Source organism: Drosophila bipectinata, chromosome 2L (assembly GCF_030179905.1).
Source record: "Drosophila bipectinata strain 14024-0381.07 chromosome 2L, DbipHiC1v2, whole genome shotgun sequence".
NCBI classification, from domain to species: domain Eukaryota; kingdom Metazoa; phylum Arthropoda; class Insecta; order Diptera; family Drosophilidae; genus Drosophila; species Drosophila bipectinata.
Window position 1 is genome coordinate 3,423,980 of NC_091736.1, and position 26,447 is coordinate 3,450,426.

General features: G+C 45.0%; 1 protein-coding gene across 4 annotated transcripts in view; it reads right to left on the reverse strand.

The window, feature by feature from the left end:
* LOC108124411 (uncharacterized) overlaps positions 1 to 26,447 on the reverse strand; it is a 105,452-nt gene that overhangs the window by 1,136 nt on the left and 77,869 nt on the right. For 3 of the 4 annotated variants that reach the window (XM_070277553.1, XM_070277555.1, XM_070277554.1), the window contains exons 9-20: positions 21,256 to 21,361; positions 15,666 to 16,364; positions 14,541 to 14,657; positions 9,998 to 10,371; positions 9,229 to 9,378; positions 8,354 to 8,536; positions 8,157 to 8,295; positions 7,220 to 7,429; positions 3,099 to 4,099; positions 2,730 to 2,862; positions 829 to 1,027; positions 239 to 763 (exon numbers count right to left, since the gene is read on the reverse strand). In XM_070277553.1, the coding sequence (XP_070133654.1) occupies positions 239 to 763; positions 829 to 1,027; positions 2,730 to 2,862; positions 3,099 to 4,099; positions 7,220 to 7,429; positions 8,157 to 8,295; positions 8,354 to 8,536; positions 9,229 to 9,378; positions 9,998 to 10,371; positions 14,541 to 14,657; positions 15,666 to 16,364; positions 21,256 to 21,361 (3,836 nt within the window). Of the gene's footprint in view, positions 1 to 238; positions 764 to 828; positions 1,028 to 2,729; positions 2,863 to 3,098; positions 4,100 to 7,219; positions 7,430 to 8,156; positions 8,296 to 8,353; positions 8,537 to 9,228; positions 9,379 to 9,997; positions 10,372 to 14,540; positions 14,658 to 15,139; positions 15,281 to 15,665; positions 16,365 to 21,255; positions 21,362 to 26,447 lie in introns of those variants that run through there. The other variant, XM_070277556.1, reaches the window with a different exon arrangement.

Genomic DNA, 26,447 nt, shown 5'->3' on the forward strand with positions numbered 1-26,447 from the left:
CTGGGGAGTACAAATAGGGGAGAGAAAGGGGCATATATCAGACACAGGATCATTATTAATTCAAGCTCATTTCCCTGCATGCTGGGTGATTCTATTTATATGTTAATATATTGATTTTACACAATATTTTACACTTAGTTGGAGCTATATCTCAATTTAGGATTTAGTAAAATATGCTAATCCTTAAATTCTTAAAATTCACTTTTAAGATTAAAGTATTATTCACTTTATAACATACCTGCTGCCACGCCCTGTAGTATGTCGAGTGTCTCAACGCCCACAAACTCTCCACATGGTCCCGTACGGTAATGTGTCGGCTGCTGATGCAGCGTCCTTCTGCCCAGGCTTCCTGTGAGCCCACCCACGCCCATGCCCATGCCTACGCCCATCCCCATGCCCATGGTGTATGCATCGTAAGCAGTTCCTCCGCCCAAAATGGCACAGCAACGGGTGTCCGGCGAGGGGGCCACGGACAGGGGCAGTGCCTGATGATGGTCGCCAAGGAAGGTCTCCGCCGCAGCAGCTGCCTCTGCCACAGTCGCCGCCTGGCAACGCGGCGCCGTGGAGATGATTGTCAGCGGCAACTGAACCCCGGACACCGGTGCTCCGGACAGCTCGAGGCCCACCTTAGCTTGGAGGGGCGGGGCACCGGCTGCGGACGAGGACAAGGATCCGGCTGTTACCGAGGACGAGTGTCCTGCATTTGACATTGACAACGTGATGCCACAGTCGTTCTCCTTCTCCTTGTCGTGATTGGTGTAGACTGGAAAGAGGCAAAAGGATTGAGGATTAGGATTAGAACAGCCCAGAGTCTCGGGGTCTGCGTACAGCTAAGTGGACTGTTGACGTTCGCCGTCGTTGTCGTCGTGGTGGTGGTGCAGTAGTTCTCATCCAGGCTGCTCCTGCTCGTGGTGAACTTGGCCTGCTTGAGGGAGCTGTTCTGGCTGCTTCCGTTGCTTCCGAGGAACGGTGGGCCACGCAGCTGGCTCTCCGCCTTGATGACAAAACAGAAGAGGATGGCCGAGCCCTGTGGAAGATGCAGAGCAGAGAAGGGTGTGATTGAGTCATTTTCATGATTGAGGCATAAACTGCCAGCCCAGCTGACCCTGTCGACCCTAATAAAATTCTTATGTCAACCGGAGCACGGGTCAAGTGTTCGATTGAGCCATTAAGAAGACCGGCCCCGAAGCCGGCCCCTTTTCGATTTCGGAGCAGGTGATGGGCCCTAATCCCCGCCGACATGAAATCAAACCAAGCGATTTGGAAATTAAATGCACGACCGAGACGAGGCCATAAATTGATGCCAAACTATATGGGCCATATATGGGCCAGGGCACTTATGTCCGGTTTTCATGAGCGGAATTTATGGGTGGCATGCCTCGGATTCCAGGCATGGATTTTCGAACCGAATTAATTGCAAAATTAGCGTCAGTGTCTTAGTCTCGATTGTTCTAGTTGTATTGATTCACTTTCCATGCTACATGGGGATTATCTTGTGTATTACAAAGAGATATACAGGGAGAACAATAATATTTTAAAATATATATAATAATAGATCATCTATATTCAGTAGTATGTATGTATCCTGTCACGGTCGCCATAAGTTTTATAGAATTTTCAATGGGAGCTATCTTTAATCCCTAGAGTTCCTGAAACATTTTTCCTTAGTGCACTACCTTCTTGGCCATTGTTTAAATAATTAAACAGCACACCAGACGAGGCCTGGCCCACGCCCACAATCAAAGTGATTTTGGCGCACATTAATAGTCCTGGTAGTCCTGGTCCGGGTGGAGAATCCAGTAGAAATGAGAAGCTGTAGACATTGCGGTTTCGGATTAAGGGGGGACGGAAGGCGTTCGGATCGACCTAATTTGTTTGTGTTTGTGTTTGAATTTAAATGTGCCGTATATACGCATTACGTATACGCCGTGTTGTGCGCCGGCTTCCCACATCAAAGTGTGTGCGTGTAATTATGTGATTAGTTTTGCAAGGATACCCCCATGCACCTCATCCCATGCCTCCGACGAGGGAGATAATTGTTTATTTAATTGGATTGAGCTGATTGCTGGGCGTGCGCAGAGCGTTAAGCGTTTTAATACCATTCAGGTGGGCTACAATGAAATAGGGTCCAACCTGCCATATCACTAATGGAGAGAAAAAAGAAAGCAGGTGCCAAGGTGGTTAAGTTGAGGGCACTTACATATTTTATTTGCGAAAAACACCAGCCAAGAGCTGAATAAAAAGCAAACAATCACAGTTCCTGGAAGTGGTAACCAGAGTCAAGTGAAGAGCAAACACAAAAAGGCTTCTTTGAGTCCTTTGATCAGCCACTTAATGCAGCCACTGTCGCTTTCTTTTCACTTTCTTTTCACTTTCAGTCTCACTCCCCAAACCGCCCATATTCCACCGTTTGCATGCATAATTTCGTCCTCGTCAGGTGTAAAAATATGCAGGCTCTACACTTTGATGAAATATGCAACTTAAATAAGGCGGCGTTGGCGGAAATAAAAACGAAATGCGATTTGCATAATCCGCCCGGCCCCCGTCCTGCCCATTTAAGCTAATAGTTTCCGCCAACGCTGCTCCGGACAATTGAAGCATCAAACGGGATTGGAGCCGGAATCAAACGGAATCGAGCATTCCCATCCGGATATATATTTTATTGTTGCGCTTAATTGAATTGCGATTGGCAGGTCCACCTGTGATTCAAGTGGATAGAGGATACTCACCAATATTATGCACGATATGCCAAACGGATATGCCCACAAAGTATCCGGCGATGAATTAACATAAACGATGAAGAATCCGTCGCTGAGCAGCTTGGCCAGGAGCAGGACACCAGCTCGGTAGAGCAATCCAAATCTGTGGCAGAAACAGAGCAAAGTGAATAGGATGACTTTGTAGATTGTTTTGTTTCGTTTTTGGGTTTTATTTTTCAGATTAGCAGACAGACAAGAAAATGGAAATTCTCCTTCAAAAATAAAAAAAAGGAGTGGTGTAGAGTCATTAAAATACGAGTATTTCCTTTTTGGTCTTATCTTGGGGGCTGTTTCCATTTTCTTCCGTTTGAGCCAATCCCCGGGCCGTTTTCAACTTACCGCCGGCGCAAAGCCAGATTGAATTTATCCAACGGATGCGTATGCACATTGCGATTCTTGTGCCACAACCACAAAAGTTTCTTCATTAAAATGGCAAACAGGGCAAAGAAGAGCAGGATAAAGAGCAAATCGATGCAGACGAACAGGACGAAGCTCAAAGAAGGCGACATTGCTGTTGAAGGCCCTCCTCCGATTCTGTTCAAGTCACTCAAGCCGGAAGTTAGAGGCGCAGCTATCGCAGAAACTGAAGCGGAAGTGGAGCTGGAGGAGGTGCCACTACCGCCGCTCCAAGCTACTCCTGGCAACTGCTTCTCCGACTGCGACCAAAAGCTGTCACTGCTCCCGCCACTGATTGATGACGTTGATGTGGACGCCGCATCGAAGAATGTCTCCGTGGGCGGTGGGACCGTTCCATTTCCCATCTCGAGCAGTAAATTATCGCCATTGAGTAACGAGTGCGTTGAATAGAAGACGCCATCGAACTCGCCGGCCTCCGCATCCGTTCTGCCATCGTTGGGGATCTCCACTTCCCCATCGCCGCCGGCGCCCGTAGCGAGGACCTCCAGCCACCAGTGGCGTGGCCACTTGCCGATGATGCTGCAGATTAGTGGGGCGGCCACCGCGAAGAGCAGGGGCAGCAGCCAGCTGATGCCGATGGCGCCGCGGATTCCAGCCGATCCGGTTGGCAGGGCGGATGGTTTGCAGGAGGACTTGGAGGAGGAACCGTTGGATGGTGGTGGGCGGCGCTGGTGGTGCCCCGAGGACGAGCTGGGCGACTGAGCCCGTATCTGTGTGATATTGCTAAGACTCTCGAGTTCGCGGTCACGTTCCCGCTCCCGCTCTCGTTGGCGCTTCTTCGTGGGCGTCTCCGGCTGGCTGCCAATTTGCAGATACTTCTTCGGCACCAGCTCCGTGTGGATGGCCAAGGCAATCGCAATCAGGGTCGAGATGCCCAGCAACAGCAGCGACGCCAGGGAGCTGCTAATGATGGCGTGCCAGTTCTGGAAAGAGGAAATTATGAACGGCTGTTAATAAGGAAATGGAGTGGCCGAAGAGGAGGACTCTTGCAGGAGGAGTGCTTTGACGGCTCGCCTGCAACATCGTTATTTTTAATTAAATATAAAAAGTTGTCATCGTGCCGCATCAGCAGTGGCAGCAGTAGCCACAGCAGCATCAACATGGCCACTAAACCAAGCCATTTGGAGGGATTTTTTTTTGGAGCATCCCTAATGGTGACATTTTGGCATAAATTTTTTATTACACCGGACATTTGTTGTTAAAAAGTTGTAAACAATTTGCGCAACATAATAATATTTCTAATAGATATTTTTTATGGCAAATTAGAGCTCTGCCAGAGGTCTTCAATTCATTGGCCAAATCTTGAATTAAAGACAAAAGAAAGTTCATCATTCATCATGCTAAGTGGGGAAGGGGGAGGCAGGAAAAAAAGATGGAGTGTGAGGTAAACATTTTGTCAACTTTTTAATTTTCAATTTAACAATACGAGAACATATACCACACGAAAAAATTATGAGTTAAGTGCGCTTAAAAGCTTTCGCCTTTCACATGTTCAGCTGCAGTGACACGGCGCGCCTGCCTTGAGGGCGTGGGCTCACGAGTCGTATGCGTAATTTATGTTTTCTTATTTATTTATTGTTTTTTTCTCATTCCCTGCTTATTTTTTTTTTTTTTTTTGGGCTGTCGCGCTGAAATTGTATTTTATTTATGCACGAAAATATATGCAATAAGTAAAATGAATATTTTAATTGTATTTATTGTGGCATTGCGTGGGCGTTGGCGTGGTCTGGTTGCTGCGGTTGACGGCCGTCGCCGCTGGCAGAAGCTTCTTGCTCCTGGCTGCTCGGCCGAGATCCTGGCCCTGCTCCTGATACAGCTGCTCTGACACGTGTTCCAAGCCATTAAATTTGCATGTGTCGTGTGTTTGCTGTGCGGTGCTTTTTAATAAAGTTGCCCTGCCCGCGTGTGTGCGCAATTAATGTGCAATAATAATAACAATAATAACAACAATAAGGACAATAAGTTTGTGTGTGTGTCGCGTTATGTTATTAAGACAAAGTTTCCCTTTGGCGGAATATTTATATTTTTTTTTCGCAGTGAAATGCGCATTGTGCAACTCATCCGTTTCCTCGCAGGACCTTGCGTTCTTCTGCTTACGTAAGCTGCTCATTAAGCCTCTTTGGCCAGGAGCAGTGCGTGCACATTGTGCTCGACATTCCCCAGTACCTACGGCTAGGAGCTAGCTTATTTTATTGTCCATGGCCAGAAACGTGGCTATCCTGTCGCCACAACAAGAAGTGTATATGGCGCTGTCCCCTCTAGCTTCAAACGTTTATTATTCAAAAATTCCTCCATTGCAGTCCTTTGAGACGAGGCCCGTATTGCGTGAGGCCAAAATGTCGATGCAGATAGAGGAGCACGCTCCTCCCCCTGGAAAGGATAGGGAAACGAGTGTGTGCGGATGGCTTCAGAGGCATCTTTGTGCCGAGGCGGCTGGCGTCCTTCTCGTTCGCCTTTGTCAGCTTTTCAAGGATAGTGTTGAATCGCGAATCGCCGCAGCTGTTGCACTGAGAGAAAATAATGGACGCACTTTTACATTTTAAGCTTTAGATTCTTTTAGGCTAGACTTCTTGGCTTTTAAATCATATTTTTCTAAAGAATGCCTTTTATTTTCAGTGGACTTTCCATTTATCCTGGCTTCTACCATTCCATATTGCATCCTCGCATCCTTTGCCGTATCCTTATCTGGCCATGGCTGCGTCTTTGTCGTTCCTCCTGCTGTCGTATACAATGTTTTATTTGTTTTTCATTCATTTATTGAGCCGTTCCCTCCACTGCGGACCAGTTTATTACTAATTCAAAAATGTTAATTCTTGTTAGAGCTTTGCAGTTCCTTTTTTTTTTGTTGTTTTGTTTTTAATGCCGAGAGTTTCACGACCTCAAGGGATTAGACAGCAACTCGCTTATGCTGTTGATTTTTTTCTTCACATTTTATGTTTATAATTTAGACGGCTTGTGGCTGCTTTGGGGACTTCCACGGAGCCATGGCCAATAGGATTGGGAATGGGACAGGACGGGACGGGCCAGGACCGTCTGCATATAAAATTGTATCCCTTCAACGCGCTCGGGTTAGCGTCGTCTTCCCATTAACATTTTCCCACTTCAAACGTCTGAGAATGTGCGTTTATAAATATTAATTTCGATTCCAGTTTGCTCCTTGAGGCCTCCCTGGCCCCTACCCACACCTGGCCTGCTCCTACTCCTGCTCCTTGGCGTCGTCGTGCATTGTTGACTTTTAATTTCCTTCCAAGGAGGACCACGCCAACAGGTTAGGGAATTGTTTTCCATGAATTTTCCGTTTGGCTGCCACAAAAACTAAATGTAAATTATTTGCTTTGTTGTGCGAGTCCTGGCCCCAACCTCTAACAGGACCTCCTTTGGATTCCGGCGGGTATGGGATTCGTGGTTTGGTAACGTCTTCCAGACGACACGCTAATTTGTTTTGATGATGATTACAGATTTTTCCCTGGCCGTGATTATTATTTGAGAAGTCCTGACCGCCGTAGAAATTGGTTGGCAATTGCCGGGAGAACAGACAACAGACCACAAATAATTACAACTTAAGGGTTTTTTGGGCCGGCTAGTTTAAGCCAATGGGATTTCATTTTTCGGCTTTAAAGGGTCTGTGATCTGGAAAACTCATTTGGATTTCGATGGCAAGGCGCCTTCGTTCCCATTCTCGTTTTGTATTTTATTTTATGCAACACATTTTGTTATTACTTTTTCGGCGCCTTCTCTGGAGCTCCTCGGGAGGAGCTCTCCTGGTTGTGTGTTTGGTTTTGGTTTTCGGGTTGCTTTGCTTTCAGCTTGGCTTTCCATTCCCTCGTTTTGCTTGTTTATTTATTTTGGCGTAATTAAATTTCACGCTTTGGTTCCTTTTCCCCAGTTTCCGTATACCCGCCGAATGCCTTTCCTCAAAGGCTTTGTTTTTAAAGAGTCGCCCAGGACCTCAAAACTCCCGACAACTGCATTAAAGTGCCCGTTGCACTTTGCAGGATACACATTGTAGAGATGGCTACAGAAAAATGGTATAGTATACTCACCACTGGAAGCATCTTCATAAAGCCCAGCAAGTAAATGAGCATCACACTCGACGTGGAGATGCAGAACTGCATCTTGAGGAACGTGACGGCGCACTTGCGATTGCACCAGATGGGCACCAGGATGAGGAGCGCGGATCCGCATTGGAGAAGGCAGCAGGCGCAGCTGGCGATCACGAAGATGGGACGCTGCGGGGCATGCGATGGCGTGGCCTGCAAGTGGATTGTGACCGGAGACCGAAAACAATTAGCAATTCAAACTAGTAGAGTTACCAAGGATACCAAGGTTTAAGCTGCCTTCCTTTGGAAACAAAGGACAAAAATCACTGCTACCCTTGGAAGGAAGAAGGCAATAGTCTGGGCTACAAGGGATGCAAAAATCGTGGATACTCTGAAAATAACTATTGTCCTTTCCGTAAACTATAAGCAATTAAAATTATCCTAAGACTGCAACTATTTAATCCCATAGTTTTTTAGCTCAAAAATATAAACCTTTTCCTATCCGTAGCCATGATAACGAACCCCCCGGATATATCCTTGACGTGCATCCCTGAATTAAGGTGTATCCGCTCAGAACTGAATACAGAATGCAGTACAAAGAACAAGGACGAGGGCGAGCGAATTTGGAGCAAGTTCATGGCTTCGGAGGCCAAGTTGTTGATTGCAAACAAGGGAAGCGGAAATACGGACTTTGGGGACGTTGCACAAAGAGCCCGGGCCGAAAGCCCACTCCAGGTGAGGTGGCTCCCCAGGTGGAGGCCCCTAAATGGCAGTACCTAAAAGCGCCATAAATCAAAAGGTAGCTTTCCACTTTAGTGCACGTGAATTGCATGAATTGGGCAGCTGAATACCAAAAATGGTGGACACCCGGTGGGCGGCGGAAGGATTAGAGGCTGGCTCAACGGCCTTGGCGACCTTGGTTGATGTCCCATTGGCTTACATTTTGCTGGCGCTTGGTGAGCATGACCACGTAGGTTCCGGACAGCGGGCAGATGCATCGCGTTATGTTCGCCATCAGGTGTTTGGTGATGCAGAGGTCCGAACGCCAGGTGGAGTCGAAGGAGGCCTTGTAGTCGTGCCTGTACGGATCATTGGCGTTAGTGGGGCGTTAAATGATTGATTTCCACACCAGCTTACCCACAAACGGCCACCCAATCCCCGGATTTAGGGACACTTTCGTGCTGGAATATAATCTCCACATGGCCGGCTTCGAATGGCAAATCGAGGGGTTCGCGGAAATTGTCATTGGAGCGATTGGATTGAAACAGCCAGGTCTGAATGATGCGGGATGCCAGCACATAGTCCGAGTCCCTGGGGTCACTAGAAAGGATTAAAAATCAATATAGTTAAGCAAGGATTAGAAGGATTCTTAGGCCATGTTACAAATTCCAAATTATTCAGTTTTGTGTAATCTGATCTAGCTCTGCCTCATCTTTTATGTGCCATAATCAAGATTTGATAACAATTCTGTTAGCATTTCATTTCCCCCCCTCAAGGATATCCTATCCTATTCGCTCATCTTTGTATTTTTCAGTTTTCTGATGCCAGCTGCATATTTGCATTTTGTTTACTGTCGAGGAATTACACTCGCTTCTGTGGCATTTCTATTGTTGTTTCTGTTTTGGTGTTGCAGTATCTGGGGCTTCTTCTTTTGAGACGGGCTGGGATGGTAATACGCTTAAGCCAAGGAAGCCAACTTGGCACTAGAGAGGACTGAGGGTAGGGGTAGGGACAGCAGTTGGCATTACACATATTTGAGGGGCTGGGCAAACATGGCTTACAAATTATACATCGGTGGCCATAAGCCCGGACTTAGGCAGAGACAACTTTCTGGCGCATTAAAGCGTGGAATTAAACACGTGTCCTTCAGGACGACTGCAGTTGCGTTAATCCCCAACTTACCCCAGTGGAGCCATTAACAGTTCGTTTAAAATACTCCAGTTTGGCCAACTTTTTTGTAACTTTCGCCTCGCAAACTAATTAGAAAAGTGAATCTGCAATTGGTAACTAACCTGCCGCGTGTGTAGTAGGTTTTGGGCAGGAAACTCTTTAGGTTCTTGTAGGAGATGACCGAGGCGAATATCGTAGAATTGGCCATGATATGCAGCAGACGGGACGAGAGCCCAATGTCCATGTAGAGTTGATCCGAGAACAAATCCTCCCTGGAAAAGTGAAAGTGGAAAATGCATAAGCCATCGTAAATCAAGCAAATGGTGGCCGCCTGCACTTAGGGCACTTAATTAGCTAAATTAGACACTTGGAAGCCACGAGGCAGTAGGCAGGCTGGCAGGAGCAAGAGGGAAAATACCTGTCCGGAAAAGAACAAGGTCTTCTCCGTCAGCTCCTTCGTCTCCGACTCTCTCCGTCCGGGTAAGCTTCGTCCTTTCGGAGAACACCGAGATGTATTCGCAGCGCTGAACTTTTATGGCCCATTCTTCATGCTCCGACCTCGCCTGTTTTATGCATTTTTTATTTATGTTTGCTCATAAAATAAATTTTCCATTAAGAGCCCAGTTACGGAAGGAGCAGGAACTCAGGCAGGCTGAGGAAATCGTTCTCCATCGTCGTCGCATATATTAATCAAGCGGCCGTAAAATGAAGTTTACTGTTTACTTGCTTGGGAAATTTGCATTTTTCCTTTATTCGTAATTAGAAATTATTGCAGGTCTGTGGCACACCCACTCCGCCCATAGCACCACCACACAGCACACTCACCCATCAGTCTCCTGTCTGATTTCATTTAAGGACCATTTATCCTTTTTCTCTGTGAATGCAACTTACCCATAAATGCGTAAGTTAAACGGCAGCGTTTTCACAGACGTCATGTAAATGCGGAGAGAGTTGAGTCGGTCCAGGGACAGGGTGTCCTCATCGACAGTCAGAATGCTAGTGGCTCCACTGTTACTGCTCCCCCTGGCCACACCCCGGGCTGACGGCAGACTCTCGGACCCGGGTCCTGGGGAAATCTCTCCGGCATTGGCGCCTGACCCGCTGTCATCGCCCCCCTGTGCGGTCAACGTGGCTGAGCTGTCACCTGGTGATGTCTGTTGTTGCTTCTGGCTATTGCCGCTGGTGGATGTGGCCAATTGGGAGGCCGCTATGGTCTCGCGGTTGAGGGCCGCCGACTGCGTTAGCAGCTGCAGCTTTTTAATTTGCTGTTGGAAGAAATGAATCAGAAAAACCATACACAGCCTGGGTCAATATTGTTTTTAATTTTTCGTTAAAAAGATACAGATACACAGACAATGAAGTTTCAATTTTTTTTCTCGCCCATTGTGAGTGTATTAAACCATTTTTTGATTGACAAAAATTCAGAAATTCTCTTGCCAAATAACTTTAACAAAAATGATTAAAAAAATCTACTTATTTTATAAAAATATGTTGATAAACAAAGAATATATGAAATATTTTAGATAAAATAGGGAACACTGGGGATAAAGGGAATCTTTTTAAAAAATAAATACGAGGAGTTTTTATTAAAAATGCCAGGAATCTATTATTTTCTTTGTTTTTAGAATTTAAATATGTTCTTTCCACCAAAGCCACCTCAAAACTTTTAACTTTTGAAGTATTTCCTTGGTCTGTCTAAGCTGTCTTTTTATTTCTAACCCTTCCAGAAAGTTTTCGAATATGTCCTCAGTTGAATTTCAGAGATTGATTATGGAGATATGAAATCGACCACATTGTATATTTATTCAACATATGCAAGCCATGTGCCAACAATCGCATCCCATTGCGTTCGACGGGCAACTTTTGGCCGAAACCGAAGCCGAAGCCAATGCCACAAAAGGGAACTGACCCCAGACGGGCTTGCCTCCGGCCATGTAGCATATTTTTTGGGGCAGGCAACTGGGTCCCAAGCGACTGCAGGACGATGCGCAGTCAATGAACTCGGCCATAAAAATCATAAATTGTTATATTCTCGAGTGCAGTTACAAAGCCATAAACCGGGCCAATAAACAGGACTCAGAACTGCATCGGGGCCGGCAGGCAACGCACAACTCGGAGGGGTTTCGAGTTCGATTTTTTTGTGCAATTTGTAATACGAAAACCATTACAGCGGCTTTTCTGCTCCTCCTCTTGCACTTGTTTAGTTTTGTGTATCGAGATTTCGAATTTTGCGCAATTTATAATGTAAAGCTTTGGATACGGATCCTTTTTGTAAACAAAAAATGGAATGGAATGGAGGCCAAGGAGTGCCAGGAGTGCCAGGACTATTGGCATATTGGCTCGGCATATTGGCCGGCCGCTGCTACAGTTTCCTGTACAAATCAAAAGGCATTTGTATTTCAACATAAGATACAAATATACGAGAGAGTCCTGGCATAAATGTTCGGATCCAACTAATCGAAAACAAAAACAATTCCAATTGGAAAACTTTGTGTAATGGAACTTTTTTTTTTCATGTTTTAAAAAAAAAATCGGAAACTTCAGCATCATCAGAGGAGCATTAGGCTGTGTGTGGTGTGTGTGTGTATCCCAGCCACGCCCACGTTTATGACCACGCCCTCGACCCACTGCCACCTATTCAAATGTGTGGGGCATTCGTAGGATTTCTTTAAAAGGCGTTGAAAAGAAACTCTCGAAAACGAGAGAGAGAAAGGCGAAAGTAATGGATGTGGAGGTGGGTGTGGAGGAGGTTGGGGCTGGAAAAAGTTTTCCATGTGAATTCCAAAATTTCACTTGACTTTCGACCTAGCCACGTTTAGTGCTCACCGCTTACCGGCAAATCACTTGGCCGCCCGCCCCCCGACTAAACCTCTATCATTTGGGGCGTGGCCGTTGGCAGGACATGTGTGTGTGTGTGTGTCGGAAACTTTTTTGGCCAAGTTAAGCCTGCGACTGGGGGTCACGTTCTCGGCGAATACTTTTTTGGCTAAGTGATTCGTCGTGATTTGATTTGAATCCAAAGAGTCAAGCCCCCTTTCGCCTTGTTGTGCACTGAGATAAAAACTTTTGACCCTGCCGCAATTGGAACTGGCCGAAATATCGGAAAGTGGGTCAGTAAACTTTGTTTGCCATTCGGTCGGCCCCAGTTCAGTCGGTCAATACGAACTTATGCAAATCTAAGCTTCCATTCCGTACTTGTCCTCGCACAAGTGTTTTAATCAACTTTTCGCTAGAAATTTTGGCATTTTGTCGGAAAATGCCAAATGGAAAATGGCATTAAAAAATGAGCAGTTTCCAACCACAAAAACTTTTCCAATTGCCATTTCCACAAGCCGCAAATGGAGGGCACTCCCGATCACAGTGACATCCAGATTGGTTTTTTAGCAAATAAAAATATTGGTCCAATCGGAATTATTATAATCTATCCGCCAATTGATGGGGCTTAGTGGTACACGCCCTCAGATTAAAAGTACTCTCACATATGTGCTTTTCGGCCAATATTGGCAATTTATTGGCGAAACTGTTTGAATTAAGTGACTTTGGTTAGTGAGTGGGTTTCAGTTTTCGGGTGTGGAGTGCCCTGATTACTGGCAGCTCAACTTTAAAACTTTTCAATTCTCCTTGGAGCGGATCGAGTGGCGTTAACGTTTATGGCCTTGGCCGTTGGCTTACGGTTGATTACTTCGCAGGACTTGCAGGACCCGGCGATGCACTAATTAAACTTGATTGCGCGCAAAAAATTCGATAAACTTGCAGGGCGATTCGGCTCACTCCATTAAACTTTCCGTTGAGTCAATAAAAACGATGCGAACTATTTGTTCAACTTCGGGCTAAAGTTCGGAATAGCGAATGCCAACACTTTTTAATCGACCCAATTATACTGGCAAGTTTTTCAGGCTGCGTCAGCTAATAAAAATTTAACATAAATTGTTCACTTTCCTGGGCCCAGGATCTCGGGCCCTACATGGCGGGGAATGATTATTGAAATGCCATAACTCAGCCGAACTTCCGCTAAACTAAATTAATTTGAGCGTATTAAAAAGTTTTCTCCGGGCTCGTCTTGCTAACTCGCCCACAACTATGTCCTGCGAGTCCTGAGGCGGAAAAATCCAAAGAGTGAACAGAAATCTTGTTTAGTTTTCGCACGCGCCCCGGATCGTAAAAGATGAATATTAAAGCCACTGCCTCAGCCACTTGGCTAATAGATTATGCTGCTGGTGTCCAAAAGCCAACAGAGTCCGCGGAAGGCAGCATTCCAATTATCCTCACTTCTTGACAGGTCCTGGCAGAAGGGCAGGAGCCTTGGCTGGATCTTCCAACCATATTCAAACAGTTGCAATCAACACTCTCATAAATTTGCATACCAAAACTCAGGCCTTATCCTGTCCTCTTACTTTAACGCCGGGCACAAAATTTACCCACGGAATAATACATGAGACGCGGAGTGTCTCCTTGGTGGGTTGGTCCTGGAAATCCTCACTTGAGCCGGAAACAATGGTGGGGAGCCACCGACAGTCGACAGAAACGCCTCATAAAGAAACGCACTTTTCACACAAAGCCGTTTCACGGCCATTTGAAATGGCCCGAAAGCGTCTGCCTTTTTTGGCCAGGTGATAAGGAAGTGGTTATCCTTATGGCGACAAAGCGGGTGGGTGCGAGTAAATTGTTTGATTGCCCCTCATTAGGATCACCCCAGCAGGCTTCACTGGCTCTGAATTAGTTCGGTAAGAGGTCCTCCTCTCTATTATCCCTTCTGCCAAATATAGCGTAAATAGGCTTTTAAATAGCACCTCGACTCAGACTCCGGCTGGGAGGATGTTTTTTTGGTTTTTAATCTGTAAGAGGCTTAACCAATTATCACTGCAGTAAAATCAGCTCCTCGAGGCCGAGAGCACGAGTCCCATAACTCACCTGGCAGCTCACAATCAGGATTGGGCCACAGAAACCGCACAGACAAGACCGAAACCCGAAACCCGAATGCCAAAAAATTCCCAGGACTCATGCATATCGAAGGAGGTATTCATTACCAGCCAGCAGGCACATCAATTCTCCGGCTGTTTTGGAAATCCGAACACGGATTGTGTAGACAAATGTTCCACCTATGTAAATTGCACCGCCCAGTGACAAGCTAAATAAAAGCGGCAGTGCCCTGCTTTTTCGGGTGAATATTCGAAAATGCCCACCTATTGCCCCATGCTCCGCCCAGACAAGGACTCTCTATGTTCTCGGTGTAATAAATCGCAGGCTGGGTCGGAAACCATTCTGGCAAATATTGAATATGGCTGCAGGTTATAAATTATGGCACCCAAACGCTCGACTGCCTCTCCATATGGGGAGTACATACACTTGTCGTAATTTATGCGCAATTGCAGTCCTGGATCCCGGCTCCAGGCATCCAGCTTTCAGAATCCCCGAATCCCTATTTCCCACTTACCTGTTGACTGTTCAAGGATTGAGCATTCTGCATGACTTTATCCAGGATGCGCAGTATTATCTCCGCGGCCATCTCGCGTTCCAGTTGTGTGCCTTTCAATTGCAGGTAGGTGTCGAGCTGTGAAATGGCCAAGGAAACAGAGAGTTGCGTTGAGACAACATAATACAAAGTCTTCTTTCCCCAAGTATCCTCCAAAAAAAAAAGTGTAAGGACGAAACAGGAGCAGGACCAAGAGCCTTAACTTCCTTCACCTTTAGCCACACCTCTCCCTACACCCTCGGCAATGGCAATTCGTTAGCTGGGAAATTTGTGTGCGCATTAAAATGAAAAATTGTTGCTAGGCGACCCCAAAGCCGAAGGATACTTTCCCGGGCAGCCCAACTTTTCTTTGACTGCAGTTCTCGGGCAACCGAAAATTGTGTGAAAAATGGCAAGCCGCCCGTCTGGAGTACGGAGGAGCACCAGCTTTTGCATTCATTTGCGTGTAAAAATAGTTGCTCTGCCTGCTCAAGTGCCTGGTTTTTGGCATTCAGGTGGAGCTCAAACGTGTTAAGGGTTTTGCGGCAAAAGGACGACGGACAAAACGGTTCGCAACATACTTCTGAATCTGTCTGGCAGTGTCCTGTGGCAACACAGGATATTATGCCGTAAGGGGAATCGCAATTCCGATTTTGATTAGGCCAATTTAACCAAATCTGTCACATTACAGGAATGGAATGGTATTTCTGTCCTCCCTTGACGGCTTTTACTTTAATGCCTTGGTCGGGTTGGATTGTAATTTTCACTGGAACTTGGTCCAGTAGGCTTTATAGTGGCTTTTATATAAAATTCTGGTAATTGATGATGAGATCTTTTCAAACTCTTGGGGTTTCTTTTTGGTTTCAATCAGTTTTATCTTCTTAAACAGTTGAAGTATTCTTGGTTTAGGAAGCCTATTCTGTTTTTGATTTTCCATTAAAAATGTTAAGGAATTAATCCTAAAAAGCCTTTCTTTTTTTTAAATATTTACAGTTTTAATATAATTAAGAGCCAAATACCTTGAGTTACATAAATTAAACCCAAGAACCATCCCAATAATTAGCTCTAACAGTTTCCTAGGTTATAATATCCTACAAACCCCCTTACCTCATGAAGCATATCGATGAGGAAGCTAGCTTCTCCGGGCAGGAAGCTATGCCTGCGCTGGAGAGTAAAGTCGAAGCAGGACTTGAGGATGTTGGAGGAGTTGGTCTGTTGAAACCCGGCACTCAGCGCCAGGAACCGGTTGTAGATGAGCAGAAGCTCATCGCGGACACATCCCGAGAAGTCAGGCAGTAGCCAGCTAGAATTTCCCGTGTCCCGCTGCTCACAGATCCTCCGCAGGTGTCCCTCAAAGCCACGCGGACAGTCGGTGATAATGGGTGCTCCCGGAGCACTGGTTGGCCAGTGTACTCCGTAGGTGGACTCGGCGGGGCACACATGCATGGCATTCCGTTCGATCACGTTGATGTAGACACTTCGGGAGACGGGACGGACGCTGTTGGAGACCAGGCAGGCGTACTCCGCCGACTTCTGGATGTTGTTGATCTTGAGGATACTGCCGTCCGGGTAGAGGTCCTCCCACATGGCAGTGGCCGGGTCTGATTGGAAAAGCACCCCGTTCCGCGTCCAACTGTAGCCCAGCTGAGCGTATCTCTTGATGTCATCGTTGCCAGGCGAGAGGCAGCGGACCCGGAGGGAGTCTCCGCGTTGCAGCGTCACGCTCGCGGGATCCACTCGGAGACGGGGTGGCGACTTGATGTGGATGTGGAGGGAGCGGCACTGCTCCACGCCCCAGTCAGTGACCTGTTGGGTAACAGGAAAGGAATTGGTGGTTAGTTAGGTTTGCCAAGCGAGTCAAAGGACTCGTGTCACAATGGCTGCGGTTTGATATTTCAAACATCAAACAACCCGGAAAGGCCATTATATTTAGTTGTGGTTATTGTGAGTAAGGAAGCAAGAACGAAGTGTATCTTGTACAAAAAAAAAAAAAACAAAAACACTTTTAATTAAGACCATAATTAGTTGATTAAAGTTACCTAAATATTTTAAAGAGTTAAAACAGACAACATAGTATTATATTCCTAACTAAATGCTTAGCCTGTATAGCTAATTATAATAATTATTTTAAAGCACAACACTACCTTTTGTTAGAAACAGAAACTAAAAGGCAAGCAAGAATGTTCTCTTCAATTTAATTATTCATTTCCAGTTCTCCTCAAGTCATGCAAGACATCATTTGGCCTAATAATTGGTCCCCAGCTGTACGTGCCTTGATATCCTTGCATATTTGTGTATAAACTAGAAGCCCCAGGACTGGGGAAAACACCGACACAGCCTTGTCTGAGAACCGAACACACATCCTGATGGTCAGACACTATGCTCAGTGTCCTTTTCAATCACATTGGTCGGAGGGAAAGGCCACAATTGTTGCCATGTCTGTCAATGTCATCGCCTCCGTACCGTAGGATTTGTTTAATAGACTTATTTGCTAGCTAGTCAGACTTCATTGTGTGCTGATTGGATATGACAGGCCAGGATTTGCTGGACTGGCCCCCTTGGCTCTAAGCGAATATGATATGCACTCGTACATCAAAGGCCAAATCCTATTTGGTATCTCAGGCTCCGGCTCGTATTAGTTAAGGGGAATGTAATTTAAAAGCCTAACTGCCCGAACGGGATTGCAAAATCTGCATATACAACGTAATAAAATAAAATCCTGAGTATATAGTATTTGCTCAGTCACTCGAGTGGCAAGTAAGAGGTTGTCCTGTCCCGGGTCAATCCAATCCTGGCTGGCATGTCGCTCTGGCGTGAAGGACACTTAAAGTTACACATGAGGACATGAGTATTTACGGCTACTTGCCCGGCCAAGATGGGCGGCTACTTAAAGCCTTTCGGGCCCTGGGGCCTTTTGCATTTATTTCCACGCGGCTGGCAGGCAAACGAATTGTAAACTTCTGTTGTTGATCCTGTCGTGTTGTTGTTGCACATTCGCCCCCGAGGACCACAAAAGTGCTGCACTCGAAGAACCAAAACATCGAGTTAGAGCTCGAGTTAGATTGGAATTGATTTTGAAAGTATCGAGAGAAACTTAAAAATGTTAGTCCTTGTTAGTCTCTAATACTTTTGCATACTTTTCAAAAATGTGGTATGTGAATGGAATGTGCATGTCCTGGCCAATAAAATGCCATTTTGTTAGTGTACTGGCTGTGGGACTCGTGGAGAAAATCATAGACATTGCGACACTGCCGACAACCATGTCGATGATGATGATGCTGGAAATGGGCGGGAGGACACAATGCGGCTTCGCCTCCTTACTCCGCCAGCTGCTCAGGAAACTTCCGTTTCAAATTCGAAAAAAAAGAAACAGAAAAATAAAAATGATACAACTAACGAGATGGGAGTTAGTGTGGAATGAGCCACCTCAGCGCCGTCATTGTCGCCAGGACGAAGGTATCGCACTTGTCTGGATGCGCCTGTCTGCAGCATCCTTGTTGTCTGATATCTCTGGGCCCCCCAAAGGCACTTGGCCCCAGCCGATCCGGAAATATTTAATAGACAGCAAAACACTCTAAAAATGTAAGCCGGTTAAGGTTAGGGGATATCTGGTTTTTATGGCATTGCGGCTTTAAATTTTTTTTCTCTTTGTGTTTTGTTGCCGGATTGTGGAGATGTTCGTGGCTTTGCAGAGTCATTTACGACTCTGCATCGTCGACAAATCTTTGCCGGCCACAAAATCCAAATGCCAATTAACTCATTAAGCTGCGACGTTGTTGGACTGCAAAACTTTGCCACTGCCACTGCCACTGTGTGTGGGAGGCGAGTGTTTTTATGGCCAAATGGTATTTTATTGGCCCCGGATAAGTCGCGTCTCATTAACAGGCCAAGTCGTTAAACCGAACACTGAAAAAGCTAAGCATTTGGCCAGGACCCAGGACCCTGGTACTTGTACGATTTGTGGCCCATCAATGGACAATGCTCGGATGAAATTAATAGTTCATAAAAATGGTTATTCTCGAGGCAACAGTATTTATTTGGCTAATGGATATTGGGCATTTGGAGGATGTAGTCCAGAATAAAATTAAAAGTACAAACTAAGAGTTACGTGCTCTGCTTAAACCTGAATGTCTTAAGGAGCGCCACTTCCCAATGCAGGCAGCTTAAGGACATCATTGTGCACGTAATGGACCCGGGCGGCCGTGGGTCCCCAAGGCAAATGAATTAATTGCAACAAGGCGTATACTTAATATCAATACATAAATAATAAATGCGCAAAGCACACGCCCCTCATTAGAAATGTGCGAGTGTGTCGGGATGTGTATTGGCAAGTTATGGACACGCAGGACATGCAGTCTGGAGGGACGCATAATGGCAGGCAGTCTTTATTGACTTGGTCCTTGAGGCAGTGTTATTGAAAAGGATTTCTGCTCTCGAGTTTTCAGCAAACAGCTGCGAGACGTGGGCACAATCGACCTTCAGGGACCAGGCACAAAGCTCAGAGCTCCCGCCCAGTTCCGTCCAGCCTTCCTGATTATCGTTCAGTTGTTGCAGCTGCTAAGCGTTTTCCCACAACTCCCCCACCCTCTCGCCCACACGCCCCTGCTGGCCATGTCCTGCTTTCCTGGCTTCCTGCCTTTGATCTGGCTGCGTCATTACGGGGTAGTAGTACCGAGCGACAATAATAAGTGAGCGAGCGGCAAGCGGCGTGAGGCTCACGGCGCACCAAAGGCACAAAGCTGAAAAGAAACTGGAAGCTGCCGGCAGCTCCCCCATAAAAAACTTAACGAAATCCCCTCGGAGAGTCAGAACCACTAAATACAATGGTCCCCCCAAGAAAAGCCAGCTGGCTGGTGCAACAGATGCTGCCGCGGTTGCTTTTTGTTGAATGCAGAATTAAAGTGTTGAGGCGTTTGCCTTTAATCTAGATTCTAGAGTCTAGACCAATGCCACAATGAAGTCCTTTCCGAAAGGCAACCACCTAACCCCCCAACCCTTAAACCCCCAAAAACCATTATGTTAATGTCAAAGTTCAATTGAGTTTGCAACAATTTGGGAATTTGATTTATAAGCAGCAAACGTAAACATTTTATTACAATCTACCGTGGCCAGGCAATCGAATTACCATTTGATTTATAAGCAACTACCCATCGTCAGAAAGATACCGGCACCGGCAAGTAAATACCCATGTGTCCACGTACATTGTGGGCCAACTTTCTCGGCCAGGCATTGGCCCCAAACCTGGAAAACTTTTCACGTGTAAGGGAATGGTAGTCTTTATGCCGGGCCAATATTTTTTACAAGCCATTTGCGTAATATGTTATTACCTAAGCCATAAAGAAAGGACCTACAGGATTTTCCGGGGATGAAAGCGATTCCGGGGATGGTTAGCCGGCCAGTTTTGGGTCTAATGGCCTGTAACAATTTAAAACTCTTACTTAGAGCGGACTTTTAAGCCGTCGGAATTTGGCCCAGTTATAAAGTTCGGCCAAAAATCATCCAGAAATAAAAAAAAGTAAAAGCCCACAGTCAAAAGAATATTTAATACCGTAGATTAAAATTTAATTGGCCCCTGAGAAAAGACCATTCAAGTGCAATGCTGCCAGTGCCCACATTAAACACCATCTCCAAACTCCATACCCATCCCACTCCTTTCTATCCGACCGGTCTACCATATTTTAATTAGTCTAATTAAAAGCTACGTTATAGCGAAAATGAAGAACAGAGCCGCGAACAGAACGCACCAGAGCCAAATGTAATTATGTGGTCTTTCGGGTGGATTTTTCCAGACTGGTTTCCCACCAGAATCGTCGGAATCGTAGGGCTCTGATATGGCAATTAGACTGATTAGTCAGCTGAAAATATTACGAGGCGTCGAGAGGGTCTCTAAGTGGCTGGGCAACCGAAATTTATTAGAAACAAGAAAGGAAATATAATCTATCTTTCTGCGGGAACAGAAGCTTTTAACTTTGGGTTTTAGGAAAATGTTCGTTCCAATCGTATTGACTAAAATATATGGAACGAATCCCATCACGAAAGATGGAAAAAAAATTTTAAAAAATATTTTGTCGTAGAATTTTGATGCAGAATGGTGGAGAATCGATCCATAAATCGTTTAAGGTACTCTGCTTGAGAATCGGATGAGAATGGGGAAAGATATAGCCATCGCTGTGGACCCTATAGGGGAAAATCGCATTTTCAGGGGAAACCCCATTGGAAATCGTTTAAGATACTCCGCTTGAGAATCGGATGAAAGTTGGGAAAGATATAGCCATCGCTGTGGACCCTATAGGGGAAAATCGCATTTTCAAGGGATCCCATCATGAAAAATGGACAAAAAATCTAAAAAATATTTTGTCTCAGGATTTGGATGCAGAATGGTGGAGAATCGATGTAGAAATCGTTTAAGGTACTCCGCTTGAGAATCGGATGAGAATTGGGAAAGATATAGCCATCGCTGTGGTCCCTATAGGGGAAACCCCATTTTTAAGGGGTGAAAAGTTTAGTTTTGAAAGTTCTTAAATATATTTGAAAAAAGTATTCGGTAGTATTCATGCATTCACTCTTTATATATCTAAGAGAGCTACTATATCCATCTATTATTTTTTTGAGATCTTAAAAACTACGTATTGAATCAACATTAAAATATAATAAACACAAGGAAGTCAGCATATTAATTTAAGCTCTATGGAATTACCTTGCAACTGTAGACGCCTTCGTCGATCCGACTTGCCTTGGTTACGCCGAGTATGGCCGTATAGACATCCTTGGTCTCCGGCGGCAGGACTGTGGTCCAGATTTCCCTGAAACGCATGAGAAACGATGAAAGCATTAGTTGTTAGTCATGCTAATTAGCACTCCACTTTCGGTTTCCGCGACTACTTGAAACAGATTCGCAGTTCGCCAGTTCGCAGCCAGTCATGCATTAATTCTCACGCCCCCGGGCAGACAACTGCCATGGAACTCGAATTGGAATCCGAGCCCAAACCGGGGACCAAGTGAACTGGATCATATGCAGCCAGTTGCTAATTGACACACTAATAGCAGCTCACTTATCATCCCCAGCTCCACTCCCACCTCCAGCCCCATCTCCAGCCACCACTCTGCTCCACTCGTAAATCCTGAACGAAAGAAATCATAGCTAATGTGGAAACAATCGCGGATGCTGCGGTTCGAAGTCAATTAGCAGGAACATGTTTCATTTTCAAATGCAGTGCATTGTTGCTAAAATTGTTAATAGTTTTTGGTTTTGTGGATAAATAGGTCGGCGACTGTGTGGAAAATTTAGACTGTCTGTGTTTCTGGTTCGGATTTATGTGGTTCGTGTGGGGAGACGTGGTCTCCTGGGATAAGAATCAATCAGGATATATGATATCCACCTGTAATTTGATGACTAAAACTGTATTAGTCTTTGGTTAACGATGTGGAATTCTATAATTTTTGTTGAATTCATACATCTTCATATATAATAATCCTTCTTTCGTCGTTGACGGCTCAAGTGAAAGTTGCGAAATCTGAAAACTGTCTAAAATGCAGGCCTAAGCCTATTAGCCCAGCTCTCGCTCTGCCTCATAATCCGCCGGGGAGCTCAGAACTAACAGCTTGCACCTGCACTAAGTAAAGCAAACCGAATGCCAAAAACCAAAACCTTCCATCCGGCAACAACTTAAGTGCTGTTTGAGGTTTTCGTGGCCAACAAACATCTGCAGTTTGCCGCTGGTTTCTCTCTCTCTACTTTTCCCGCCGTGGCGGCGGGTGAGTGCATTTCACTAATAACTTTTACGCATGGATAACGCTGACGTCACTGCCACAACAACACCAACAAACCGAACCATGAAGAGAGCTGAGGGTCCTCTAAAAAGTGCCCAAAAACCGCACCGCACAGCAAAAGTGCGGTGAGTTCTGCCTTAACCGCAGAATCCAGGTGCCCCCCCTCCAATTTCTTCCTGTTCCCCGTGTCATTCCCAGTCCGTATACTCTCAAGCTATTTACAGGTGTAGCACAGGTCTAAAAATGCGTTTTGAATGGCTCGGGGTTTTGGGCCTTTTGCTGGGCTTTCGCATGCAAAGCACTTAACCTACAATTTACTAATGGCCCATGGCGGAAGAAGGACTCACCTACTTAGGACGCACCCACCAACCTGCTGTTATGTCTCTATATTGGTTCATCTCCCTGTTCTCCGGCGAATACGCACCTTCAAAATCAATTAAAAGGCAACGGAAGTAATAACATTCCCTGCAGGAAGTGCGTAACGGTTAAATGCAGCAGAAGCAGGACGAGAACCCACTAAAGAAAAATAGGCCTCACATCCTTTGTTATATATTTAAGTTTTAATTAGTTTAATCATTTTCTCAGATTTAAGGCATATAATATGAAGAACTATTGAGAAACTTAACCATTTTTTAATTAAAGTTAATTAGCAAATATACTTGATTTTTTCCAGTGCACTCCTGGCAATATCAAAAGCCCGGGACTAACTACTTCGTCGCCGATTTGCAAACAACAACCGCAAAACAGCAAAGCGACGATGCGCTCGTTTACAGCAAATGAGCGGAGGCAGGATTGACATCAACCATGGCACAATGGCAATGGCCTCCAGGAAGCTGACTAAGCCGCAGTTACTCCACTAATGCCACTGCAATGCTTCCAGCCCTCGGCGCCGATGCCCCGGGCACAGTCACATGGCTGGGGGCAAGGAACGGGTCAAAGATTAGGCGATGCAGGCGAACGCGACCCCAAACTATTGAGTCTCAGCGATGCGGTCGTGCCGGTCAAAAGGAGCCGGAGGATGTTTATTGGTGGCTATCTAATATCGGTTCGAAACAAATGAACATTATTCGTTTTGGATCGTTGCTTGATGTTGCAATCCCATTCGATGTGCTTCATGGTATGTGCTTCTTTTTAATACACTTTCAAATAAAGTGTGTCTGCTTTTCAGGAGTTTTTCTTAGTTGGCCTTAGTAATGGTATTATAGGGTCATCCTCGTTAAAGTTTTGGTATTTTAAAGCTTTAATCTTTTACTAAAAATTAACTGGGAAAATAATCTAGTTACTATAAGATTATATTATTATAAAAGCTTTAAGCCCCCTTTGAACCACTGGACCCTTGGGAGGCAAGGAAACCAAAATTTAAAAAATGGCTGTATGGTTTCTTGCTTTCTAAAACATGATCACAGTCTAGCAAGACTTTATTAGAGTATTTGCATCTTTGACCCTTTAGGCCCCTGGTGTTTTCTTGGTAATGATGCATTTTCCAAATGCGATTGCCCTCACGTAACCATCTCCATTTACAGCGAACGACTGCTGCTCCTGACACTAAATGTTTCGTTCTGATGCGATTCTCGATGCGGTTGCAAAATGCATTTACCGCATCGAGAATACCCACTGCCGCAAATACCCACTGCAATCCTTGTTTCCCTGGATCCCTGGATCCCAGGACCCTTTGGACCCCAGGATTCCAGGGACTGCACGCACTTCAAATGGCCCGCAAAATGCCTTTGTGTAGGCGTACGTGGATGGATATTCAGCCCAGCCATGCACTGCACGCACTCACATCCTGTAAATACAGGACTGCAGCTTAACAATTTTTGAAGGATGTGCGAGGGGGCAGCGAGGGTAGAGGAAGTTGCTGATGGGGAATCCAAATCTGCGCTCCATTTGAGATGGTGTACTTTGGTTGCTGGTCAAAAACAACTCATAACAACTCATTGGCTGTAAACTTGAATGGAGCAATTACCTCGCGATTGAAGGGACTGGCTTATGGCGTTAGCCCAGTCTTGTGAAAGACTGTGATTTTGGTGGCAAGAGATGGCAATATAGTCAGTTTATGGATAAATCATCATCAAATAATTGTAAAGATTTATTGTTTACAATAAAAGTATAAATAATCTGTGTAATTATTTATAAAAACAATAAAAGGATTGTCCCTTTGAATAATAAAATTAATGGCAAAACCCATTTGAAAGAAATAAAATATTACGTATACGTATTATACTAGAATAAAGACTGAGGAAGAATTGATTAGAATTCCCTTCCAAATAAAACATTTAAATTACGAAACCTTGCACAATAAACTTCTAATTGCCCTTTTTGGCTAATTTTCCCTGGAATAGGTCGTTGGCATCACTATTACAGAAATCGAGAATCAATAGAGAGTGGGTGGGGTGAGCCAAACGCCATTAGACCCTAGAGCCCCTCAACTTTTCCGCTTAGAAAGCGTCTGATGTCACATCAATTTGCGTAATTAGGTGTCGCGGCCTTCGCACAATTTCCCGCTCATAAGTTGACGACCCCGGGGGTCGAGTTCCATTGGAATTCATTGAAGCTATTGAAAAGTTTGCTGAAAAACATTCAATCGCCGCCACAATGGGCCAAAACGCCATAAAAAATTAGTTGTGAGTCGCATAACGATTTCTGTTCAGAGTATATATATATGTGGCAGTCGAAACATAAAACAACAATGAAAATGGCCCGCAGCTCGATGTTCAATGTTTTTCCTGGGGTTTTTTTCGAACGGAAGAGGTGCATATGGGTTTTTTTTATGGGCGTGCCTGTGGGGCAGTTCTTTGAAAAGCAAAACGATATATATCTGTATCCCATATATACGAATGTATATATAAAATACGATTCCATCGGAGTGTTTTATGAGTTCATAAAATTGGTGTGTAGGTGTTTATTATCGTTGTATTATTTTGGTTTTGGTCTCTCCGTCACCCGAAAGCATGGGAAATTGAAATTGTGAAGTTACTTTTCTGCTGAATATTTTATCGCCGTTGTCTCCGCCTCCACACTCGTAAATATGAATATCCCTGGGCGCGACATTGGCCAGGACAATATCTTAAAGCTGCAGGCCTTATTCCCGCAGCCGTAACTTGATTAGAAATAAGGGAGTCCGCCGTCCTCTCGCATTGAAGGACTCAGGCCATAAAAAAACTTTATTAAACGCAACTACGCATAAAAACAAAACGATGACAGAGTACGCGACCTCGTCGTCCTCGTTGTCGATGCTGTAGCTCTGCTGCGGCCTGCAACAATTCACTTCAAGATGTAACAAATTTCATTACAATCGTAACAAGAAAACGTGTCTCAACAGCTAAATTGCAAGGGACGAACGGGACCAAATCAAATCCCGAGAACCCGGCTCGCCCACAATCCCACAATTCCGTCGAAGGCCCGCAAGGTCTGATTGGGCCTGATTGTTACGTCAATGGCCAGAAGCTCTGGATTTTAAGTCTACGGTTTTTTTTTCGAAAAATCTGTTGCATTTGAAGAGTGCCCTTTGACTTGCTGCACTTTTATTCCAGTTAAGGGTCAAGTATTTTTAATTATAGGGCTATGTATATTTTAACTCTGGCTCCTACTATATGCAAAGAAGGTTCTCAACTATTTCGACTGTTGCCCTTCTTCCGGAAGGTACACCCACATATTGTTATTTCCCCTTTGGCTTTTTGCAGCAAAACCATTTTTTTTTCTTTGCCCTGCCATCCTTATTTTCTTCTTAAGGTCGATAAACAAACTACATACATATGTCTGTATCTGTATCTGTATCTTTTTCTGTTTCTGTTACTGTAGCTTGTATCTTTTGCCTTTATTTTGCTGACGAGCTGGGTTTCCTTTTTGTCATTTTATGGGCCATGTGCCCGAGGATGGGAGAAAAAAAAATGGAGAAATGTGGATGGAGAAAATACACAAGGTGTTAGTGAATTTTATTCAAATTTGACGCTAATCAAAAGCTGCGTGACAGGAAAGTTAAAAGCGGTTAGAAATCCAATTCGCTCGGGATTTGTAGTAGAGCCCGGTTTATTCCCATAAGGCTGATTTATCCCTGATTTTGAATTGCTTTCGCGATTAGCTTGGGACTCCTATTCTAGACTGTGTTTGAAGTAATGA